The 21857-nt window shown below is 38.3% G+C and overlaps 1 protein-coding gene across 3 annotated transcripts in view; it reads left to right on the top strand.

The window, feature by feature from the left end:
* The first annotated feature begins 9524 nt into the window (after nucleotides 1-9524).
* LOC107091967 (membrane-associated guanylate kinase, WW and PDZ domain-containing protein 3-like) overlaps nucleotides 9525-21857 on the top strand; it is a 179321-nt gene continuing 166988 nt past the window's right edge. Inside the window, exons 1-2 of one of the 3 annotated variants that reach the window (XM_015386240.1) lie at nucleotides 9525-9740; nucleotides 9901-10579. In XM_015386240.1, the coding sequence (XP_015241726.1) occupies nucleotides 10273-10579 (307 nt within the window). In that variant the 5' untranslated portion in view covers nucleotides 9525-9740; nucleotides 9901-10272. Of the gene's footprint in view, nucleotides 9741-9900; nucleotides 10580-21857 lie in introns of those variants that run through there. The other 2 variants (XM_015386222.1, XM_015386231.1) reach the window with 2 other exon arrangements.

Below are 21857 nucleotides of genomic sequence, written 5' to 3'. Positions count from 1 at the left end.
ATTAGGATCTGTGCATTTGAGCATGTCTATTTTGAAATAAAAAAAATAGAATTAAAATGTGTGTCTTCGTCTCTTTTTCAATAATTATTTAATTTTCACTGGGAAGATGGTTTAGAGCAGGGGTCACCAACGCAGTGCCCATGGGCCCTTCAGGACCACATGGGGGCCCTCAGCTTCTCTTGAAATCAGACCAACTCCTTTTGAAGTTTAATTTTATTCTGTTGCTCTTCATTTTTTTATTATTTATCTCATAATATTAATCATAAAGAGCATTTAAGAATTTTAAAGATTACATAAAGACAATATCTTCAAGAAAATTAGAAATGACTCATTAACCATGAAGCAGCCCTCAGCCTTAAAAAGGGTTGGTGACCCCTGGCTTAGAGTAACCAATTGCAGCTGCGAATAATACAAGACACATATTGCAAGATGCACCCACTTATGCTGCAGTGGCTGAAGAGGACATTTTTATATTAAAAGGTCATTACTGTTGATTATAGTTTAGGCAAATCTGCTGTTGCAAGGTAATTTAATACATTTCAGTCAAATAAACCATGGGTGACAAGTGATATGAAGCAACTGCTTTACAAGAAAATAAAAAAAGCCTTTGAGATGGTTGATGGGGAATTAATTAGGAGTGTACAAAAGCAGCAGCAAGGAGGCATACAAGAAGAGGCTGTAAAACAAGCTCCAGCAGAGCAATATCAGAGATGTGTGGTCAGGGATGAAGAAGATCATAGGCTGGGCTGGCAGCGATAATCAGACAGGTAAAAGTCTGGACAGAATAAATTGAACTGGATATATTCTTCAACTGTCTCAGTTCAGAAACAAGCTCTGCATCCTTCTCTCTTGCCCACAGTCACATTAACATCCAGCCCTCCTCTGCTCTGCCATTGATCTCCTTCTCCTAAGAATTTGTTGCCAGCTAAATCAGAAGATGGTGCTGATCCCTCCACCTTTCACCTGTCTGTCTCTAAAAGTCAAGTAAGGAGGCAACTGGAGAGACTGAATCGTAATAAGTCTGCCTGATGGTGTCAGGCAGGGAGTCCTGAAGGCCTGTGCAGAGCAGCTCTGTTGGATTCTACAGCACCTTTTCAACCTTAGCCTGACCCATCAGACATTTCCAGTAAAGTGGAAGATCTCCCTTGTTCCAGTGCCAAAGAAGACTCTGCCAACAGTCCTCAGTGACTATAGACCCGTTGCTGTAACATCCCAAGATTTTAATTAAGGACTGTTAAATCATTCATTGTACTACGTTGGATCCAGTGCAGACTGTGACCTCTGACGCCTTTCCCCAGTTCAACAGTTTTATTAATGCTTTTTTATTTATGCTTTATTAATCCCAAAAGGAAATTAAATGTTGCAGTACCTCATTTGTTTTTGTTTTTTTGTTGTTTTTTGTAATAAAAAGGTATTGTAGGTGTTGATAGCTGTAGGCAGGAAGGGATCTTCTCTAGTGATCTGGAGAAGCCTCTTGCTGAAAACACTGTTGTTGTTTAAAAATCTTCTGAAGAGGATTGTCGCTGTTGCTGTTCTTTACTTTAAGACAAATTCTTATATGTGAAATAATCTCTAGAGGTTCTAGGTGTCATTATTCTGCACTTCTGTTTAAGTTTCATTTTGATTCATGTTTTTCTGTTTTCTGGTTTTGATTTAATTCCCTTTTTGTGGTATTTTTTGGTTGTATTTGAGTTGTTATGAGTTTCTTGTTTACCCGCTGTTGCTTTGTTGTGTCAGTCTCCTTCTCCGAGCTCCCTTCTAGTTTCTTCTGTCCACACCTGCTCCCAGTCTGCTGATTAGCCTAGTCTTTGTTCAGTCTCCCATGTATACTCCTCTTCAGTTACTGTTTGCTGGTTCCTCATCATTTCTCTGTCCTTCGTGTTTGTTTTCCTGGATTTTAGTATTTTGTTTGTGGACCTTTGGTTCTGTTGCTTTTTGAAATCATATTAAATCTTTAAGAATCCACCTCAGCTTCATTCTCTGCATTTTGGTCCTTCAACTTTCACACAACTTGACACTAATTCTCCAGTCTAGTTTATTGTCAAAGTGGTAGTGGTGGCCTAGTGATTAGGGCATTGCACTTGGATCCCAGAGGTTCTTGGATCCCAGTGAATCTGCTGCTCATTTACTGTCTGAATCTGAAAAACAGACACTCGCCTTCACTGTGCTCCACCTTTCCTCGTGTGGGTATTGCCCATTTCATGATGTTGCTGTATCACACCACATCTGAGGCTGAGACATCTTTTAGCCGAAAAACCAATTTTTCCGAATTAGACATCAGCTAGAAAGAAGAGCAATTGCTGTAGCTGTTCAACTAGGTGCTAAAAGAGCTGCTCCATCTCAAGTTTAAGCAGCAATGATTATGCCTCAAATCAACGCTTGCCGTTGGCATGTTATTAACTGGGCAGGTGTGCCATGGTCAAAGTAGGTGCCTCCTGTTATCGCTGTGCTATATAGGACATTGATAGTCACTTCTTTATCCCAGACAGATATCCAACTGATTTTCTATGAAGCAATCCTCTTAAAAGCTTTGGACAGAGCATGAGATCAGGGCCTGTTCTCTGGTTCCTCTTCTGATTTTAAATATTCATCAATTTGAAACTTTAAAGAGAGAGACAAACACAGACATCTAACGGTTTTGACAGGCAGGGTAGCATTATACATAAAAAAAAGGGGGAAAAAAACTATCTCTGGATGGAAAGTCAAGTTATTGACATTGTCTTTGCTTTTTAGCGTAAGACAGCTTTAAAATGTTTCCACTTCTCTTCTGATGCCTTCTGTTTAAACTCTGAAAATGCCAGGCCCCTTCCATCAGACCCAGAGGTCTGGTTAACAAAAAAGAAAGAAAGAAAGAAAGAAAAGTTTCAAACTGTTCTTATTCATTTATTTTGTTTTTCTTGGCAGCTTCTGAAAAACGAAGCTGTCTCTGCTCTCATTAGGTGTCTGAAGACACTTACAGATAAACATATAGGCCTTCAGATAAGGGTTATATAAAGATGCAGCTTGTTTGCAGCACAACAGGCGAACATGGAAAAAATATTAACTTGAGGAACTATCCACAAAAAGGATAATAAGGTCTTTCTTAAGAGAATCTTTGCTTTGATCTACAGAGCCTCGATTCTTTCTCTGATTCCATGTTAGCTGCGTTTTAGAATGGTCAAAATGGACAAATATGATGTAAAACTAATGTGTTTTTGTTCAAAAGAGGCAACGTCTTCATGATTTGAATACATGTTAAAGTACCTGCTATATAATGGATCTCATTACTCATACATTACTCATTACTCATAATTTCCTCATACTAAAATGAGGAAAAATTATATTTTAAACAACAATAATAATTGTGATAATGGGATAAACTCTCAAATTTAAAGTTTTTCTTTACTATTATGGTGCGTTCATGCTGACGTGATTCCCGGATAAAATTGCCGCCTTTAGCTGCTTGCTTGATATATCGCAAAACAATTGGCTTGGTGGGTGACAGCAATTCTTTTACTGCATCATCAAATCTGTTGCTTGCTGGAACCCAAGCATGTAAGCACTGCTAAAGAAAGTACCCCTGAGTGATCAAAGATACAGCAAGCTTGTCACTTTAGCTTCTCTGTTGTAGCTCCTACCATCAAGCAACAGCAAGAATCTATACACAGTACCACTCATCACCTGTAGCTTCCCTGTTGGCCTTAAGTCTACACTCATACCCAGATGTTGTTGTTTGTGGCCTCAAAGTTTGTTTTACATGTTTTGTTATGGTAAACTATAGAATAACTAAAATCAGACGTTTTAACATAGATGTTGTAGATCAGAGGGTAACAGCTTCAGGAGCAGATCCAGACTGCCATCGGTTTTTTTTTTCTAAAAAAAATGTGCTTCAAGTTTCTAGGTATTTGATTTCTGTTGATCAATCTGCATTTTTTTAACTCTTAGGAGAATCAAAATATGGGGATTTTCAAGGCAATTGGTGTTCTGTAACTTCACTTATTCCTGCAAATCATGGTGCTCCGTCATGTGGGAAATTAAAGATCATAATCAAACTACTCCTATACTTTAAAAAAAAGCAGCTTTTAGAGGATATTTTGATCCCACCTTTGCTTAATGGAACTGCTCTCAGAATGTTACAGTATGTCATACCTAGGAGGAAAAGAATCATGCATGGATAAAAGCTGCTGGGGAAACAAGGAGACTAATCAGCACCATCTATCCTTGTACTTTTTGTAGAATTTCTTAAATTTCTTTCTTGGAGAGAAGTGATTTAATTATTGCCCTTCTTTTTTTTTAATTGTTCTGCACTGAGGGAAACAGTTCTGTTGCTGTTTTGGACACTCATCTTGGGCCTGGAACCTTCTACTCGTGATCAGACCTCTTCCTTAGAAAATATATTTTTTATCAAGTCATATCAAGTGTAATTTAATGGCAGCAGTTTTATGGAGTAAATCTTCTTCCATTGCTTTTGCAAGCGAAGAGCATGCTTTGCAAATGGAACTGTGAAAATAATGCAACCCAGAGATGAAACTTTTAAGAACGTCTTCATCAGAAAAGTTTTTGAGAGTACCTTTGCTATTTCACTATTACTTTTTTTTTTTTTTTTTTTAGCACTCACATATTCAATATTTTCCTTTTCTTTGTTTTAAATAGATTAAGTATTTCTACATTTGGGCTGAATAGTGGCGCATCGTGTTGCACAATGTTGCATTGCAGCAAGATGTTTCTGCATGAATTCCTGGCCAGGGTTCTTTTATGAGGTAAGATCACTATCAAAATAAACCTGTACTAAAAACACAGTCGTGTACATATCAGTCAGAATCAATAGTTATCATATATGTAACTATTTAAACTAAATGTTTTATGTTTTGCATGAGATTTCAAATATTGTGAGTTTACAAATGATTGTTATGCACAACTTCAGACTAATATGTACACAACTGTGCTTTTATGTACAAGTTTATTTTGATAGTGATCTTACTTCATAGCCTTTCTGCATGGAGTTTGCATGTTCTCCCAAGGCATGCGTGCATCTGTCTCAATAAAACTGTTGTTGCTAACATCCATTCAGACAAATAGAAATATGAAGGAAAGCACAACCACAGAAACAAACAAAAAAAAAGTATGTGACCAGATCTATAAGCAACATTAACAAAATGCAACATGTAAAGCTAAAGTCTTAAAAAAGAAAAAAAAATGAAATGTAAAAACTAAAAATCTTTTTTAGAAAAATAAGATCTGAAAAAGTTTTTATATTTCAAATTTACCCTTACAAGATGTATTTGCTTGCAACAATAATGAAGCAAAATTCATTTCCGACATTTTTCTGCTCACACCTTAGCTACTTGAGGCAACCTCTTTTTTTTTTTTTACCCCAGTCTTCAATTGGATATAAGGTGGAGATGTTCTTCACTCAGACCAGAGATTCGCTTTATAGTTTCCGATAAGCAGCTTCCCTAGCTACAGTATTCAGATCTTACTGCTCTTCACTGGTATTCCGCTCATGCTACAACCATCCTCACATCTCATTTTAACACAGTGAAAAACCTGAAATAAGATAAATTAACAGCAGCAGAAACACTGACAACCAAAACTGTCTGCTACGTCTGATGGACTGTAAATGATTAAAAAGAAGCAACTGTGACGCAAGGAGCCGTTTTTCACACTTGCTGTTTCCACTTCATAGAGAAAGATGCTGGTATTAGCATGTGCACCAAGAGACATGTTCTCACCCTTTTAAAAAGATGAAAGCTCTCTGTAGCAAACAGCTTTCCTTAAGTGCTTCTTCTGTGACTCATCACTCAAAAAGGAACCGGTTTTTTAGCACTTTGCAGATATTTGCTCAGCTTCCTTTCAGAAAAAATAACTAGACGAAACAGACAAAAATAGCGGGTTGTCTTTGGAAGACAAAATATCAAACAAACAAAAAACAGAAAAAAGAGATGAAATAAACATTGCATTGGAACCATCAATATTATCAATAAAGCACGTTTCTGATCGGAGTAAAAGGGAAACTTGTTGCTGTAGCTGGCCAGTCATCCCTATAAATCATAGTTTGTGCAAAAGACTCCACCTCATTTTTGCCCCTCCTTACATCCAAATTTAAGCGTAAATGATCCATGCAAAGCACCTCATAACTGACATTTAAATGGGCCAGCTGACCAATGTTCTCTATATGTTTGGTAGCTTCATTAGAGGCATGACAAATAAAAGCAAATAGTATAAATGGAAACAGAGTCTGATAAATGAACTGACCATGTTGGCAAGGACATCTAGGCAGCAGTGGTTACATGCTGTTATTAATTAAAAAGGAGCAGCCCTAATAGATTTAATTTGGTCGTCTTTGGCTATATCGTCTCAGATTTTTCCTTATGTTTCTTGGATTATTTAGGATCTTTACTGATTGCAGAATAAAGCCTTTGGCTGCTTTCTGTAAAGTAACCTTGTGAAATATTCGCAGCAATGTTTTGTTTATTAAACCTCAAATAAGGGAAAATGGGGTTAAATTTTCCAAAGTCATACATAATTACCATGCTATTTGTACATTTTCAAATATTGCCCTGTGTTAAACATTTAATTAGCAAGTTAAATATTTAATCTAGCAAGTAAATATTTAATTTATTCATTCAACATTTATTTAGCAACCTTAATATTTAAGACTAAACTAAATACTAGGTTAGCAAACTAATTATTTATTATATTAATTTATTTAAAAAAAAAAAAACTATATACATGCAAATATTTATAAATGCATTATTTTTTAATTTAATTATTTAATTATTAGTTTTTAATTATTATTTAAATTATATATAATTTTGATACATTTCTGAAAAAAAAAATCTTGAATTAATTTATCAGTTCAAATTTACTTATACTTATCTAACAGGACACATAATTTTAAAGTGTGCATTTTATAAATGTTATGGTATATATATGATTTAAATTATGTATTAGATAAATAAATAAATGCTGTCATGATTTTGTCCTTTGTAGACTTCTGTTTCTTTTTGAGTTTTCAGTTACTTTTTGACAGTCATTCTGTGTTTGTTTTTTTGGTCCTTGATTTCTTTTTCATATTGTGTCGTAAATATTTTCTAGCAATGTTGTATTTTTTAAGTTGCTCTCTGTTGCCCCCTTATGCCAGTCTCCTTTCCCTTCTAGTTGTTTCTATCCACACCTGCTCCCTATCAGCTGATTAGCCCATTCTTTGTTCTGTCTCTCATATATACACCACCTGTGTAGTTCCTCATTCCTCGATTCTCTTCATTACGTCATTCCTAATGTATGTTTTTCCCTGGCGTCTCCTAGTTTGGTTACATGTTTATTGTTTCTGGATTTGTGCTTCGATTATCTTCTGCATCTAAATTAAATCTGCAATAAATCCTCTCTCCCTCCTCATGTCTGCATTTGGGTCCTCGTCTAACTTCCACTAAACCTACAACATGTACATGTTTTATATAACATAATTATCTCATTTATACTGTTATAAATGTAATTATTCAATTTTGTGTATTTTATCATTTCATGTTATATATGATATTTACCTCTGCCAAGGAGGATGTTTTTAGTTTGTCTGTCTGTGTAAAGGATAACTTCAAAAGTTATGACTGGATGTTAATGAAATCTTTAACAAAGGTGCACCTCAGACCAAGGAACAATCAATGAAATTTTGGTGATGATCCACGTCATAATTTGGATTCAGGATTTTTTAAAGGATTCTTTAAAATCATTTGGCAGAACAATCAGTTCCCCCCTAAACCAGAGGGTGGCAGCAGTGACTACTGACAGCTTAAGCATTGGACTCAAACAAGTCAAGAAGTATTATATTGAACACAAAGATTGTGTCCAAATATTTGCCCTAACCCATATATTCTTCTTCTCCTTTTACTATTTGAGTTGATGTAACGAGTACATTTATTCATTGTGAGATCAATAGGTCAATCAATCAATCAATCAATACAGAGCACTCTTTAGGAATAACTCCATTTCACTATATGAGAACACCTTAAAGTAATGCGCATTAATGGTCACTAGACAAGCAGATATATCCCAGAATGCTGAGTGCAGAGTGAATGAAAACGCTGAGAGCAGAGCAAACACCAGAGGCTGCAGACAAATGCTGTGTGGCTTAATTATAAACTTAGAAAATTATTTAAAAGAAAAAAGTTACCATATGTGCACCTCATTCCAAGAAACAATCTGTTTAAATTGGGTAATTATTCAGATTGTGTGAGTTTTAGCTGTAGTGTGATACAAATAAATAAATGCATTTAAAAAAATATATAATGCTTAATCTATTTTCAATTATTTAATTTGACATTTTATTCATTTTGCTTTTTAGAATCACAAGGCATATTGCATCTAGGCCTAGGCCTTATGAAAATGTACATGACAATGTAAAGTGTTGATGAAACACTGACAATGTAAATTGTTATGTAAATTTAAATGAGTAAAAATCACGTTTGCTAAACCATTTTATGATCCTCAGTTGGTGTCTTGTGACCCCCTAGGCTTTTTAAAGACCTCTCTATTAATGTAGGCTTGAGTATAACTGATCATGTTGGAGTAAAGAATTTTCAATGGTTGCATGGCTTAGTATAAATTCCATTTGTCATTTTTTACTTTAGTTGAATTCTCTTTTTGATAATTTTCTAGTTTATTAAGTATTAGGATATTGTATATTTATTTTGTAACATGTGGATGAGTCGCTACTGGAAGGAATTAGTGTTATTAGAGTAAAATGAACTAAATTGAAACAGAGAAAAAAAATGGTGATTTTAAAATGTGGATGTTAAATTGCATTACTATCAGCTTCTTTGTTGAAAAAATATGGCTTTCCATCGAAAGATAAGATATATATTACTTTAAAAATGTCCATAGCTGTATATTGGCTATTTATTTTTAAGGTGCACAGTTTTATATTGTTAAAGCACTTTACAGTACAGTATTTCATTGCAAATCTTTTAACTCTTCACTATTGTTATTATTTTATTCTTATATATTTTTCTAAGGTCCATATTTGTGTGATCATTTTTTTTTTGTCTACAATCTTTTTGCTGCTGTAAAAAAAACACCAGATTTTCCACATTGTGGGACAATAAGTGGGTTTTCTATTCTGTTCTGTTCTATTCTATTCTGTTACTACTGGTGCTTCACGCATGATCAGCCAATAGGGGGCGACATTGTACCATAAAAAACAACAAGTCTTCAGTTTTCCCAAACTTGCCTCCTAAAACTAAAAAAAAAAAGGTGTGATAATTTTTTAAAACAATCAAAATTTGGCAGCGTTTGGTTTTGGAAAGGCATAACGACCCCTGACCAAAGAAATAAAAGGTTCTGAACTTTAATGTCCACCATAAAAACAGGGGCCCCCCGTGCGGGAACTCCGTTTGGACAATAACTCCATGGAAACGCAAAGCAACACTGACGCCCGCCTTTGGTCATCCTCCATTGGCCCGATCCAAAGTTCCTGAAGACCCGCCCCGCAGTGTCCGATTGGACAGAACAGCCTGCCGTCAGGAGAGAAACGCGGAAAAGGGTGGAAAAAAAGAAAAAAAGTTATGGAGCGAAGCATAATCGGATCAAGTCTAATGCTGCTGGGTAGTTTTTCCAGCATCTAAAAAGCTGCGTGGCTGAGCGCGCAGAGCGGGATCTGCAGAGGAGAGGAGGGCCAGGTGTGTTTGCGCGTTTCCAAGGGTTTCCTCGTTGATGTCACAGTAAAGGAGGAGGAGGGAACATTGAGAGCAAAGAAGGAAGAACAGGTGCTTGGAATAAAGTTGTTTAATATCACTCTTTAAGGAAAATCACATTTGGAAGTTTTCCTGGATTTTCTCTCCTAACTCTTCCAGGCAGGAGTTATACATCTCTGGGAACTAAAACTGGGATCTAACCCTTTTTTGTTTCTTTCTTTCTGTGGCGCAGGATCCACGCACAGTCTCAGTTCACAGTGGGCTCATCAGCGTGGGAAGGCGCTGGCTTTTGTTTTCCAGGTGCTGTAAATTGGGGGTGGCATCAGAAGCTGCGCCCTTCGCTCCACTGCGGCACTGACGCAGCTGGTGTCACGCTCCAGACGATGCTCCAGTAATTCACAGGAAGGATCGCACTCTCACAGGGAGCCGAGCTGCATTTCCTCCCCTGGAATGGATTATTCTAACAACCATAAGGCTGAAGTTCTCTGATCCGGAATGATCGATCCGTGCGTCTCTGCGCTCTGAGGCTCCAAAGAGGTTTTTCTGCTTCTCCTTCCCGGGACTTCCAACTCCTGAGCGGCCATAAAGCTCCCACCAAGCAGCGATGTCCAAGACGCTGAAGAAGAAAAAGCACTGGTTCGTTAAAGTGCAGGAGTGCTCCGTGTCGTGGGGGGGCTCCGGGGAGCTGACCGCCGTGGTGGAGGTGCGAGGCGGCGCGGAGCTCGGAGAGTTCCCCCACATCGGACGCGTGGATCCCGAGGCGGTGGTGTGCCACGCCGGGAGGCTGCCCTGCAGCGGGGACGTGCTGCTGGAGGTCAACGGCACCCCGGTGAGCGGACTCACCAACAGAGACACGCTGGCGGTCATCAGACACTTTCGGGAGCCGGTGCGCCTGAAGACCGTGAGGCCAGGTGGGTGAAATGGATGGCTGCGCTCAATCTGCGCCCTGACGCATTATTGCGGTGATAAATGGGGCTGATCATTTTAGTTTCTCACTTTCCACCACATCCAGCGCAAAAAAAAAAAAAGTGTACTTCTTGAATCTTATGTTCTTCCAGCAAACGTCAGAGTACTTTATTGCTAGTGAAAGACTAAGATAAAAATATTTTAATGGTAAAGGAAAAAGAAAAAGTTTAATTTGTATTCAACCTCTCAGTATTTTCTACAATAAAGCTGCTTAGATTAGCTTTCTTTTTGGGGTATGTCTGTGTCTGCCACTCCCCATCATGATGCGGCCACCACCATGTTTCATTGTAAAGCATTGGTCAGAATCTTCTCCTGCTTGTTGTGTTTGCAGCATGGCCTTTAAGCTGGACTTCCTGCAGCTGTTTACTGTTTTTCATGAACAGCCAGATGTGATCTGGTTGGTGGATGGCCTAAACCTGTAGGATTCCAGGTCTGATGCCCCTTTCAGATGCTGGCCTGATCATATATATGAATTAATTTGGAACCTTAGTCTGCTTTAAATCCCTCTGTCGTTTTATCCCACACAGTCTCCTATGTTCCTCCTGCTTTTTTTGTTTTCCCTGTAATGTTCTCTAACAAACTTCCACTAAATGATCAAATTTAAAACTGAATTAAGTCGCATACAGGTAGACTATAAATGACTCCTGAGGGCAGGGAGTTGAATAATCTATAATTTATGAGCATCAGAGTAAAGAGGGTTTTTATAGGTTTCAGAGTTTTGTTAGAAAATGTGAAACTATGCATCTTTTTCCTTCTGAGTCACGATTGTTCAAAGCTTTTTTTCTCTTTTACCACATACTTAAGTTTGTGGATGCAGCCTGAAGAAAAGTTGGTGAATAGTTTCTCAAGGTAATTCATTTTTAGATTGGATATTTCTGTGCTTCATAAAAAAGGAAGAGGCCGAGTTTAAGGATGCCATTCCACAGTTTCCTGCCTTTGCTGTGTGTTGACAAATCCAATTGGCTCTTTTATTACTGTTTCTTAACTTACTGGCCTTTAATTCTTCCTTTGAGGCACAACAGACAATGAATGAAAGGCACTAAATGTGTCGAATCATATCGACGGACAAACTCCAGCAGTCCATGTGTGGCAGGTGTGTGTGTGGATAGGTTTAATGAAGGCACTGCTGAGTGTGGCACTTTGCAAACTCATCCAGAGGATTTGTTAACAGCTGCCTTGCCAGCTCAGACGGCGTACTTCCGCTTGCAGTGTTGAAGTGTCTAAGTTTAATTGAATCAATCAGGCCTGTGTACTTAAATCCCTTCTGGATGCTCCCAGCTTGGCAGCTGAGTTTGATGCTTTGACTTCCAGGCATTTGCCATTGAAATGTTGTTCTGCGCAATTTTTCGTCTGGAAACTTTGCTTTGATGACCCGATTTTTAGTTTTAAAGCTTTGATCCACAACTTTAAGGGTCTAATTGCTCTTCAGAGGTCTCAGCTGGGGGTCGTTGATGTCTGCGCTCCCCGCTCCAGAGTCTTTAACGTTGCGTGGTGCTCTGAGGTCTCCAGCCTGTTCATATTGGTCCTTCCGACTTGGGACCGTGTGTTTAGATCTTCCCCTTCCGCTTATTCATGATTGATGCAGACCTCATCTATCATTGATGTCGGCTGGTGGCTGGAGTGAGTGCAGAAAACGAGAAAGTTTGAAGTGGGGAGCAATCCCCTGACCTGATGCTAGTGTAATGCACTGTTGCTTTTCTTTGCACCATTCAGTAAAAATCTACTGGGATGTTTTTTGGATTTGAAGTCTTAGAAAACATAAATTAGTGATGGACAGGAATTCAAAAGTTCAGATATTCTTGTTGGAACATTTCTGTTTTTTTCTTATAATTGAAAACTGTGCACAAAACCTCATAGTTTGAAAAAGGCCTTAAACCTTTTGGTCGGATTCTCTCTGTTTTCATTGCTTCTTTGGTTTGTTGTATGACTTTCATCAGCTGTGTTTCCATTAACCATTAACTTGCAATTCGAAAAGTAAATTATCTAAATGGAAACCCTTGAATTTCAAAAAAACTTGTGTTTTGGAGGATGATGGCGCCTACTATAGCTGAAATGGCTGAAATATGGACGTATGTCATGTGTTTACATCCACTGCTGGGATGTTGTTTTTTCAGACGTCTCGCATAAACAAACGTATTAACATGCAATTTTGATTGTATTTGTTATGTAAGGGAAATGCCACCTCCGCAAAACTTTGCATTTTTTAAATTAGCAGAATATTGACAGTTTTGGACACATTCTTTATGGAAATCCAGCAATCAGCTCCAATTGTCACTTTTTTTTCTGAATGGAGCAAACATTCCTTTTCCTCACTATGTTTTATTCCCTTCCTCTTGTCTTTCCAAATTGATTGCTTTTTGTATTTGGTCCGACCAGCACACGTTTTTCCCCACCTGCCATGATGATTACACCAGCGGCTTCAAAACAAGTCACTGCTTTTTTACCTCCCTCTTCACAGCTGAGACCTTTTTAACTGTTTTCCCCTCACAGTCGGGGCTGAAACCTGAAGTTTGTCCCGCCTGGCGACAGACCAGCAGATGCACTCAGCATGCAGCTCTTATCCTCTTAGAAAGGCAAGGCAATAGGCAGTAACCTTGAGGGGACGATTGAGAGTATAGAGGCAGAATGATGGCAGGTACCCTCAGAAGCTCAGGGACCTGAGCGGTCTGATGATTGATGCATGCACAGGATGCAAATCTGCTTGTTTTTACCCCGGGGAGATTAATGAATGAGTAATTTTACTCAGAGGGTTGAGAGGACCTATAATTCATAAAGCCAAGAGAAATATATTAAAACTGTTTTTTTTTTTTTTTTTCCAAGTCAAAAAGGGTATAATAAGATACTGATACTTTACTATAGTATATATCGATCTAAACATGATCTAATTTCTGCAAAGTCAAGCAAACCAGAATAACTGTTTTTACTTTGTAAGCATGCCTACTTAAGTATCCATTTGACAACAAAGTAAATATTTAGCTGACCATAAAAGAATGAGGGTGTGACCTCTGGAAGGATGACTGCTCACCATTAGCTACTGCAAAAAATGGAACTTGTAAGGAAGTCAAATTTTCTCAAAATGCTGTATTTTACCTGGTTTTAAGCAGCTAATAAAGATAATTTCAGTGGAATGAGATTATTTTTGAATATAAAAAGAATTTCTTGTGCATAGTGTCTAATAATCTAATTTTGAGGGAAAGAAAATACTAATCCCACTGGTAATCGAATTTACCTGCTTTAAATTAAGTGCAAATACGCCTTAAAAAAATTAAAATCAAAGATGTTTTACTGCAGTTTTTTATCCAGAGGAACCTGATCGGTTTGTTTCAGCATCTGGCAAAAGTAAGTGCTAGTGTTTTGTTTTTGGTAATTTGAAGTATGCATCAAAGCATCGTTTAATTTCAGAGACTTAATCTCAGCTTCTTGTTGCATCAATCACTTATTTTTATTCTTTGGGAGAGGATGAGAAGAACAAGTGAAATCTGTTTAGGTTTTAGGGTGAATTAATACATTTCTCATCATAACAATTTTTATTCATTGTTTTAACAATAAATTAAAATTTGTTATAAAAAAAAAAAAAATTGGTGAATTGTGACTTTTGAATATTTCCTGCTTTCATTTTTTTCCATTGGGGAATTGGCACATTTTAAGAATACGATTAAGTGCACTTACTATGGGTTGCTTAGTGATATAAATCCCACTTCTTTATGTAACTACTGTAGCGTTTGTGATTGTGGGGCTCTGATTGCTCAGGCATGCAGTCACAGCTTTACAGTTAGGATCTACTACAATATAGTGCAATAAGATTTATGATTTAATAGATTTATATATGAACGTCCAGATACACCAACTAATGAACAGCTCATCTTGATTTAGTGAACTTACTTTGCAGAGTGACTTTCTGAGCAATAAGACGGTTTATTCTGCACAGGAAAAATAAAAAATATTAAAGGTAACAGAACCATCTTTATGAAAGTCCTGATATTTGATCAGGGCGGGGAAACACTGTTGCACATGTAAAATAAAATTAATTACAACATATTTTTTAAATGAAACTTTAAGTTACTTTTCATAAAAAACCTCATGCCGACTTGTGCATCAAAATTTGATTTATAAGGCTGTAAATCTTTGATGAACTTCATCAGGAATGTATTCCTGTACTCTTGAAAGGGATTCCCCCGCTGATGCCCTTGTGTCTCTACAGCTGGAGGCTCTACTTTGCCTCAGCCTCCACTGAAACATCGGCATTCAGTTAAAGTTAGGTTCGAATCCTACTGTTCAACAAGCACCAGGAAGCTCAGTAACAGCAGACATCATGTTCTCTATCCGATTTTTCATTTCTAAATCATCCAAAATGACACATGGATGGAATAAATCCAGTTAGTTTCCAATCTCTGTCTCTCTTGGCAGAGTTTGATCATATTGGTAACAAACAACACATCTGCCAGCAGCTCTGAACTACTTTCTCCTTTGTTGGAATCTCAAACATTTCCCTTCACTTGTTTTTACCTCTCATCTCATTCCATCTGTGTTGTCTTTTATATTTTCTCACCATCTGATTTTTTTTCTACAGCTAAAAAGAAGTGGTAAATGGAGTCTAATTTAAACAACAGGAAAGCTAGAATTACCCATCAGCATCTGGGGTCAACAGATAACTGTCCAATACATTATGGAGCAGATATATTACTTTTATTTTTCTTAAAGCACTGATTAATATTAGGTTTGACTCAAGTATTGACTTAATTTGTCATTCTATTTTTGATTGTGTTTCTATTTTGCTAATTAAGCCCACTTCTTTTTCTTTTCCTGTTCTCTCCATGTTGGAGATGATGATCATATCTTCCCTTAATGTCCAAACTATCAGATTGTTGTTTTGACCCACCTGCAGCAGCAGCAAGGCGGTTACACATCTGCAGGGCAATGTTGTTTTAATGAGTAAAAAACACTCTAGCAACCTGTCGGTCTGGATTGAGACACCGGCCATTTGGGAATTCTTCAGGAACCGGACACTTAAGGCTGGGTTATACTTAGAAACCAGGTCGTCTGAGTGTGTCGCAGTGAATGCAAATGATCCACCGCCCCTTCAGCAGACACTCTGCTGCACCTCTATCTAAAATTGTAGGTGACCGCAGACAGGAGGCCTCTGATTAGTCAAATCTACATCCGCTCTACACTATGCATATTTCCTGTTTGGTACCTTATACAGTAGGCTTGTTTTGTTTGCATGACCACCATTGTGGAAAACGACTCGTGAAGATAGACCAGCTAGAAGAGCGAGGTGTGCGAGAACCCTGGGACCCTTTTCCACCTGGATCCCCGCTCTTTTTCGCCCTCATGTCCCTCCATTGTCGCACAAACTTGCCCCCACTTCCTCACCGCCTCGGCCGCATTTAGACCCACAGCTAGTTCCTGATTGTCCATCTTGCGTTGTGGCGAATAACATAGACCACCATTCAATATTGGGCATAAATCAAAAATATATCAGCAACAAGCTCACTGTAACACAGTGCTGCAGGACAGGATAACCAGCCCTTTAACATAATTTTTTATTATTTTATTTTTTTCAAAGCTAGCTCTATGTCTGCTAGTGGTTAGATGACTCATGTGTTCACCTGCCTGCAAGTGCTCAGGGTGAGTCAATGATGGAGTCTGAGGGAGCAGGGTTCCTGTCTTAACAGCACTTTTCACATGTAAATCTACAAACAAGGAGGGAAATATGTTTGAAACACAGTTTCTGCAGCTGTTAAATAAATTAAAATTGAGTGTATTGGCCTTTAGTGTATATTTAACAGCTTTCAGTGTAACCAGTGTTTGAGCTGGACAGAGCCCTAAAGGAGGGAACCCAGATGTCGGTCAAAGGGCAAATATACTTATAGAGTACTAATCTAGCGGCCGAAATTTGAGCATAGCGTGGGACCTGTTTTAGCAAATCAGTTTGCTACACAGAAATATGGTAGTAACAACCTTGGTCTGTATTAGGGATGTCCATCCATCCATCCATTTTCTTACACGCTTTTCCCAAGTGGAGTCGCGATGGGTGCTGGTGCCTATCTCCAGCAGTCAATGGGCGAGAGGCGGGGTACACCCTGGACAGGTCGCCAGTCCATCGCAGGGCTATTAGGGATGTCCCAATACCAAATTGCTTCTAATCGAGTAAGAGTACAAGTACTGACATTATAGCACTTGCCAATACAAGTGCTGAAAAAAAAAAACTGTAAAATTGACTAGTTTTGATCTCATTTTCTAAAATGCTGAGTCGACAAAGTCAGACTTTTACTTTTGATCCTTTTGACCCAGTCTTCGTCTGCGCCACCTGCACGCCCCGGGAAAGGCTTCTTGTCAGCTGCAGCTGGGGTAACCTTTAAAGTTTCTATACTGTGATCTCTATCAAATATAGAAGTGGTATCGGTTCAGAGTATCATTTTTTAAAGTATGGCTCCTTGACACTGGTATTAGGCCCGATACTGATACCAGTAGTGTATCCCAAGACTGCATACAGCAATTGGTGCATATGGAAGCTCCTTGCAGGCTGCTCTTCTTAAAAACTCACCTATGTAGCTTAAAGGAGTCAGTTCCATCACTGAATGAATCATGTGACCAAGAGTGCCATTTTACAGACATCCGAGTTCCCCTTAGACATGAACGCTAACTAAGGTACACTTCCCTGACCTGAGATAGCTTCTGCTCTCTGATGTAGGATTTAATGTAGAGGGGCGAATGTGGACTTTAATTTAATAATACCTCCATTACTTCTCAATCTACTGGCGCAACATGGTCTCCTATCAGATTCCAAAACATTGAGGGAAACAGTAAAATTTTGCAGGTAAAGTTACATTTATACAGATTATAAATTTATACGCCCCTAGTGGCTTAAAGTTATAGTCCTTTTTTTTGTCAATATGTTGTTGAGTGGCTTACGCCAAAAACCATCAGTTTTCTAGCAACAAATGCATTTTCTGACCATTTTAAGAAGATAATGAAGATTATGTTCTCCATTAATGTTTAAATGTTGATGGAGATGTTGCAGCAATTTTCACCTCACCTCTACCTGCCGTTATCCTTTTTCTTTAAACTTGCTGTTCCTTAGTGCCCCCTAAAGAGACCAATAAAGTAGCCCATATGCAGAAAATAGTTTGCATAAAACAGAATAAAACATTAGATTATTATGCTCTCCACCTTAACAGTGAGCACTGCTGTAACAGCCTGGACATCATGCTGTCATTTGCTACTTTTTCCCGTCTAAATTGGGCTCTTTCAGACTCTTCTCCTTTTCCCCCTTCCTGGTGGTGTTATGTTGATGTTAACACTTTATGCTTGCTATCTGCAGAGTAGCAGAGCTGTAATCTCACAGTTTCTGTTAATGTGGTACCCCCATGGTGCATCCACGGCTGCAGTGACTAAGCTGCTCTAAACCAGCAGAGGAGCTGTCAGCGGGTTTGTGGATTCTGTTCCCTTTGGTACTGGATCCTTTTCTTGTATCACCTCCCGAGTTACATCAAACGATTTAATTTAATTCATCTTTTCGATTTTTTTTCCCTTTTCCCATGGAGCTTTATATTTTAGTATACTTTCTAGAATGAAAGGTGGAATGAAAGTTTTTCTTTCATTTTGAGTCCAGTACACTATAAAGGTTGACGACACCCATCCGGTTTGTACTGTTGCATCCTGCTTTCTGTACGGTTCATTCCTCCAACTTGTTACATGTCTTTGCTCTTTGCCCTTGGATACTAAAATGTTGCAAAAAGGATTTAAAAAGTAATTTTTTTGGGGTTGTTATCCATCCAAAGAAATTCCAATTTAATGCCTTTTTAAAAATCGATTACCAAAACATTATAATAAAAATTGACGCCTAAACTAAGGCTCCTCTCTTTCTCGTCTATACTTCCTACCTTCTGTCACCTATAATATAATGTATTAAAATGTCAGTTTGTAACAATTGGAATATATTAGCCATCAGTTATTGGACTTAAAAACATACATCTATTACGAAGCCAATATATTGTGGAGCTCTGCCTAAATAAATGTCTTGCATCAAAATTTGAAAGCAAATGAAAAGACATTCACCTCAAAACATGATCTTTTTTTTTTTTGTTTTTTTTTTTACTTATATCTTTTTTTGAACATTTTAAAGAGAAAGGTACAGAAATAAAAATGCAAAACAAGATTTTTTTTTTTAGGTTTTCATTGTTATTTTTTAGAATAGCATAGAACTGTGTTGATCTCAAAATGAAGAAATTCACTTGTGACATTGTCTCTTGTTAACAACAGAGGTGCACTAAGGGGAAAAAAGATGGATGAAGTTTATACAGTGCATCCAGATATATACAGTGTATGGTTAAAAAATTACAGGAGAGATTTAAGGTGATTTATTTATACAGAATCTTATGTACAGTAAAGTGCAGTTTCTGGCTTGTTACATAAGTAGTATAAGTTATTACAGTGTTATTACACCAGGTTATAGTGCAGTGGCATTGTAAAGTCTAATGGTATCAGGGATGAATGACCTGTGGTAGCGCTCTTTTTTACACCCAGGATGTTTAAGTCTGTTATTAAAGGTGCTGCTAAGCTCCTCTGCAGTCTGGTGCAGGGGATGAAAGGTATTGTCCATGATGGATGTGAGCTTGGACAGCATCCTCCTCTCTGCCACTTCCTCCACCGAATCCATAGTGCAGTGCAGGACAGAAGTGGCCTTTCTCACTAGTTTGAGTCTCTCTCTGTTCCGCTCTGCACTGCCTGGGGCAATGGCGTAAATATTGGTAAGCAGAGACAGCAGTTGCTTAGGGGCCCCCGACCGCTTAGGAGCCCTGTCACTGACACCTGGTAGGCCCCCAGTAATTGTAAATTAGAACGTCTCTTTGCAGATGTAACGGTGCGAACAATTCCTCTTAAACCCACCTGATACTGATGTACCTGACTGCACCGGAGCGTTTTTATACTGCAGCACATACTAGATTTCAACATGATGGTGAGCCGTTTAAACACGACACCAATAGCAAAGCAGACAGTGGTGCTTTTAATTACTACATTAATAACGGTGTATAGTTAGGGGTGCAGTTCGATAAGCATCTCCCTGAAATAAGATTTTGGAACTTGGGACATCTGTTACATGTGGTGGTGCGCTGTCACCAGTGGTTCCATTCAAGGTGCGCAGTCACTATTTTTCCGTGTGTGATCATGTACTACTGAGAATTGCATAATTGTATCTCCTTGGCGGATTTATGGAACTGTCGCCATATCCTGAACCTTTATCAGGTGTTGTACTCCATATGAGGCCCCCTAGATAATGTTGCTTACGGGCGTATTGTTGTGTCGTTACGCCATTGGCCAGGGGCCTATTAGACGACAGTGTAGAGGAGCGCTGAGGCCCCTGCAGAGTCATAGAGCGTTTTTAGCAGGGGCTGGCTCACTCCAAAGGCCCTTAGCCTCCTCAGGAAGTGGAGGAGGCTCTGGCCATTCTTGTACAGGCTGTCAGTGTTATGAACTTGCTTGCGTTTTCATGAACTCTCTGAACTTCATTCAAAGAGTTCTCTCTAAGCTACTTTTATTTTCTTAAACCTTAATAATTTTTGGTTTTATTTAGCTCCTTTCACCTGTAATGAATGTTGAATGTGATCCTTTATCTGGTATAGTAGAAGGGAAATACTGATATATTGTGGGGATCTACCCTGACCGCTGGCTGGACTTTCAGATGGCCAAAAATAAAATCTTTTCTGATCAGGAAACAATGAATCATCATATTGATGAACTTTGGTTTAAAAGTTATTGCTCCCTGGATAAATATACTTAAATGTACTGATAAGATGTTTCAAATCATAGACAGCAAAAGTTGCTTCCTATGATATTTAAATTATATCTTTTCTAAATAGATGGAGACACCATTTAATTTTTTTTAAAATCTTGTTTTGTCTGAGATCTGAACTTCTAAGCTCTGTCCATCACTGGTCTACCTCACTAATTGGCATCCTTCAAAGCCGCATTGCGGTGCGGAATGAGGCGCCAGCAAAGATGGCATCTTCACGTAAACCATAGCTCTAGCTGGCAGGCAGGAGGACTTGGCAGGCAGGTTGTTGGAAAGTGTGAGCGCTGATTCACAAAGGATGCCTCTTTGTACTCGCTGAGTGGTCATGCTGCGATGTCAGCAGCAGCTGGAGATGCTGTTGCTGCTGGAGGAAATGGACATGGCAGTTTAGCGATGAAGATGTGGACACACATCCACACACACACCCAGACGTACTTGTTTTTAATCTCACTGAGGACCAGTCATTGATTTCCACCCATTTTAATTTATTTCTGTGGCCTAAACTTGACCCTAACCAAAACATTGCCAGTACATACCTCACCCTCACTTAAACCTATAGCACTAAACATAACCCTTAGTTTAAAAAGTAACAGGTGCTAACTTTACACTAAAATCCTCCCTTAGCTGCAAAATATGTTCTCACTAAGCTGCAAGTACAAGTACACACATACAGACTCTGTCTCTCCTAGAGAATCCTTCTTTCCTCAGCTTGTCTCCTAATTGGCCTCTCTCTAAGATCGACTCGTCTGTGCAGCTGTTTATGCCTCCTATTTCAGACAAAGTCGGCTTCCAAACAGTGCGACAGCGTTCCAGGCGCCGGAGCCTCGCTGCTGCCCATACTGAGCAGTTGTAACCTTGCTACTGCATCAAAATAATGAGGCTCTTTTTTTTTTTTTATTATATATTTTTAGTTGACGATTCAAATGGTGAAAGAGGATTTTCAATGTGGATACATGTCAGCAGGTCAACTTACTCTCCCACCCAGTGAAACCTGTTTTGTAGCCTTCTGAGTCCGTTTTAATGCCCTGGATTTTAAGGATGGTGATGCAGCAGAAACTGCAAAAAAACCTGAATTATGAAAATAATAAAACATATGACATACCATAAACTTATATTTCCCCCCATTTATTTGGAAATTTCTTTGAACCACAGACGTTTTTATATACTTTTTTTAATGTTTATGTAACTATAAAGCTTTTATTATAGAAACGACCTCTTAGAAATGGGAGAAAGTCTAACCATGAAAATGAAACAGAAGAAGTAAAGAAGTTATAACTTGGTAGAAATAGAAGGATAGGAATTTTTTTTTACCTCACAAGTGAGAAATATACGGAAGAGGATTAGGGCCACTGAAAAAAATTAAAAAGTTAACTGATTTTTACATTTTATTTCAGTTTAATATGGAAAAAAAAACTCAGAATTCTGAG

This window comes from Cyprinodon variegatus, unplaced genomic scaffold, assembly GCF_000732505.1.
Source record: "Cyprinodon variegatus isolate N-32 unplaced genomic scaffold, C_variegatus-1.0 Scaffold16, whole genome shotgun sequence".
In the NCBI taxonomy this organism is placed as follows: Eukaryota; Metazoa; Chordata; class Actinopteri; order Cyprinodontiformes; family Cyprinodontidae; genus Cyprinodon; species Cyprinodon variegatus.
Note: the sequence above shows the minus strand (reverse complement) of the source record. Positions and strands in the feature narration are given on the sequence as shown.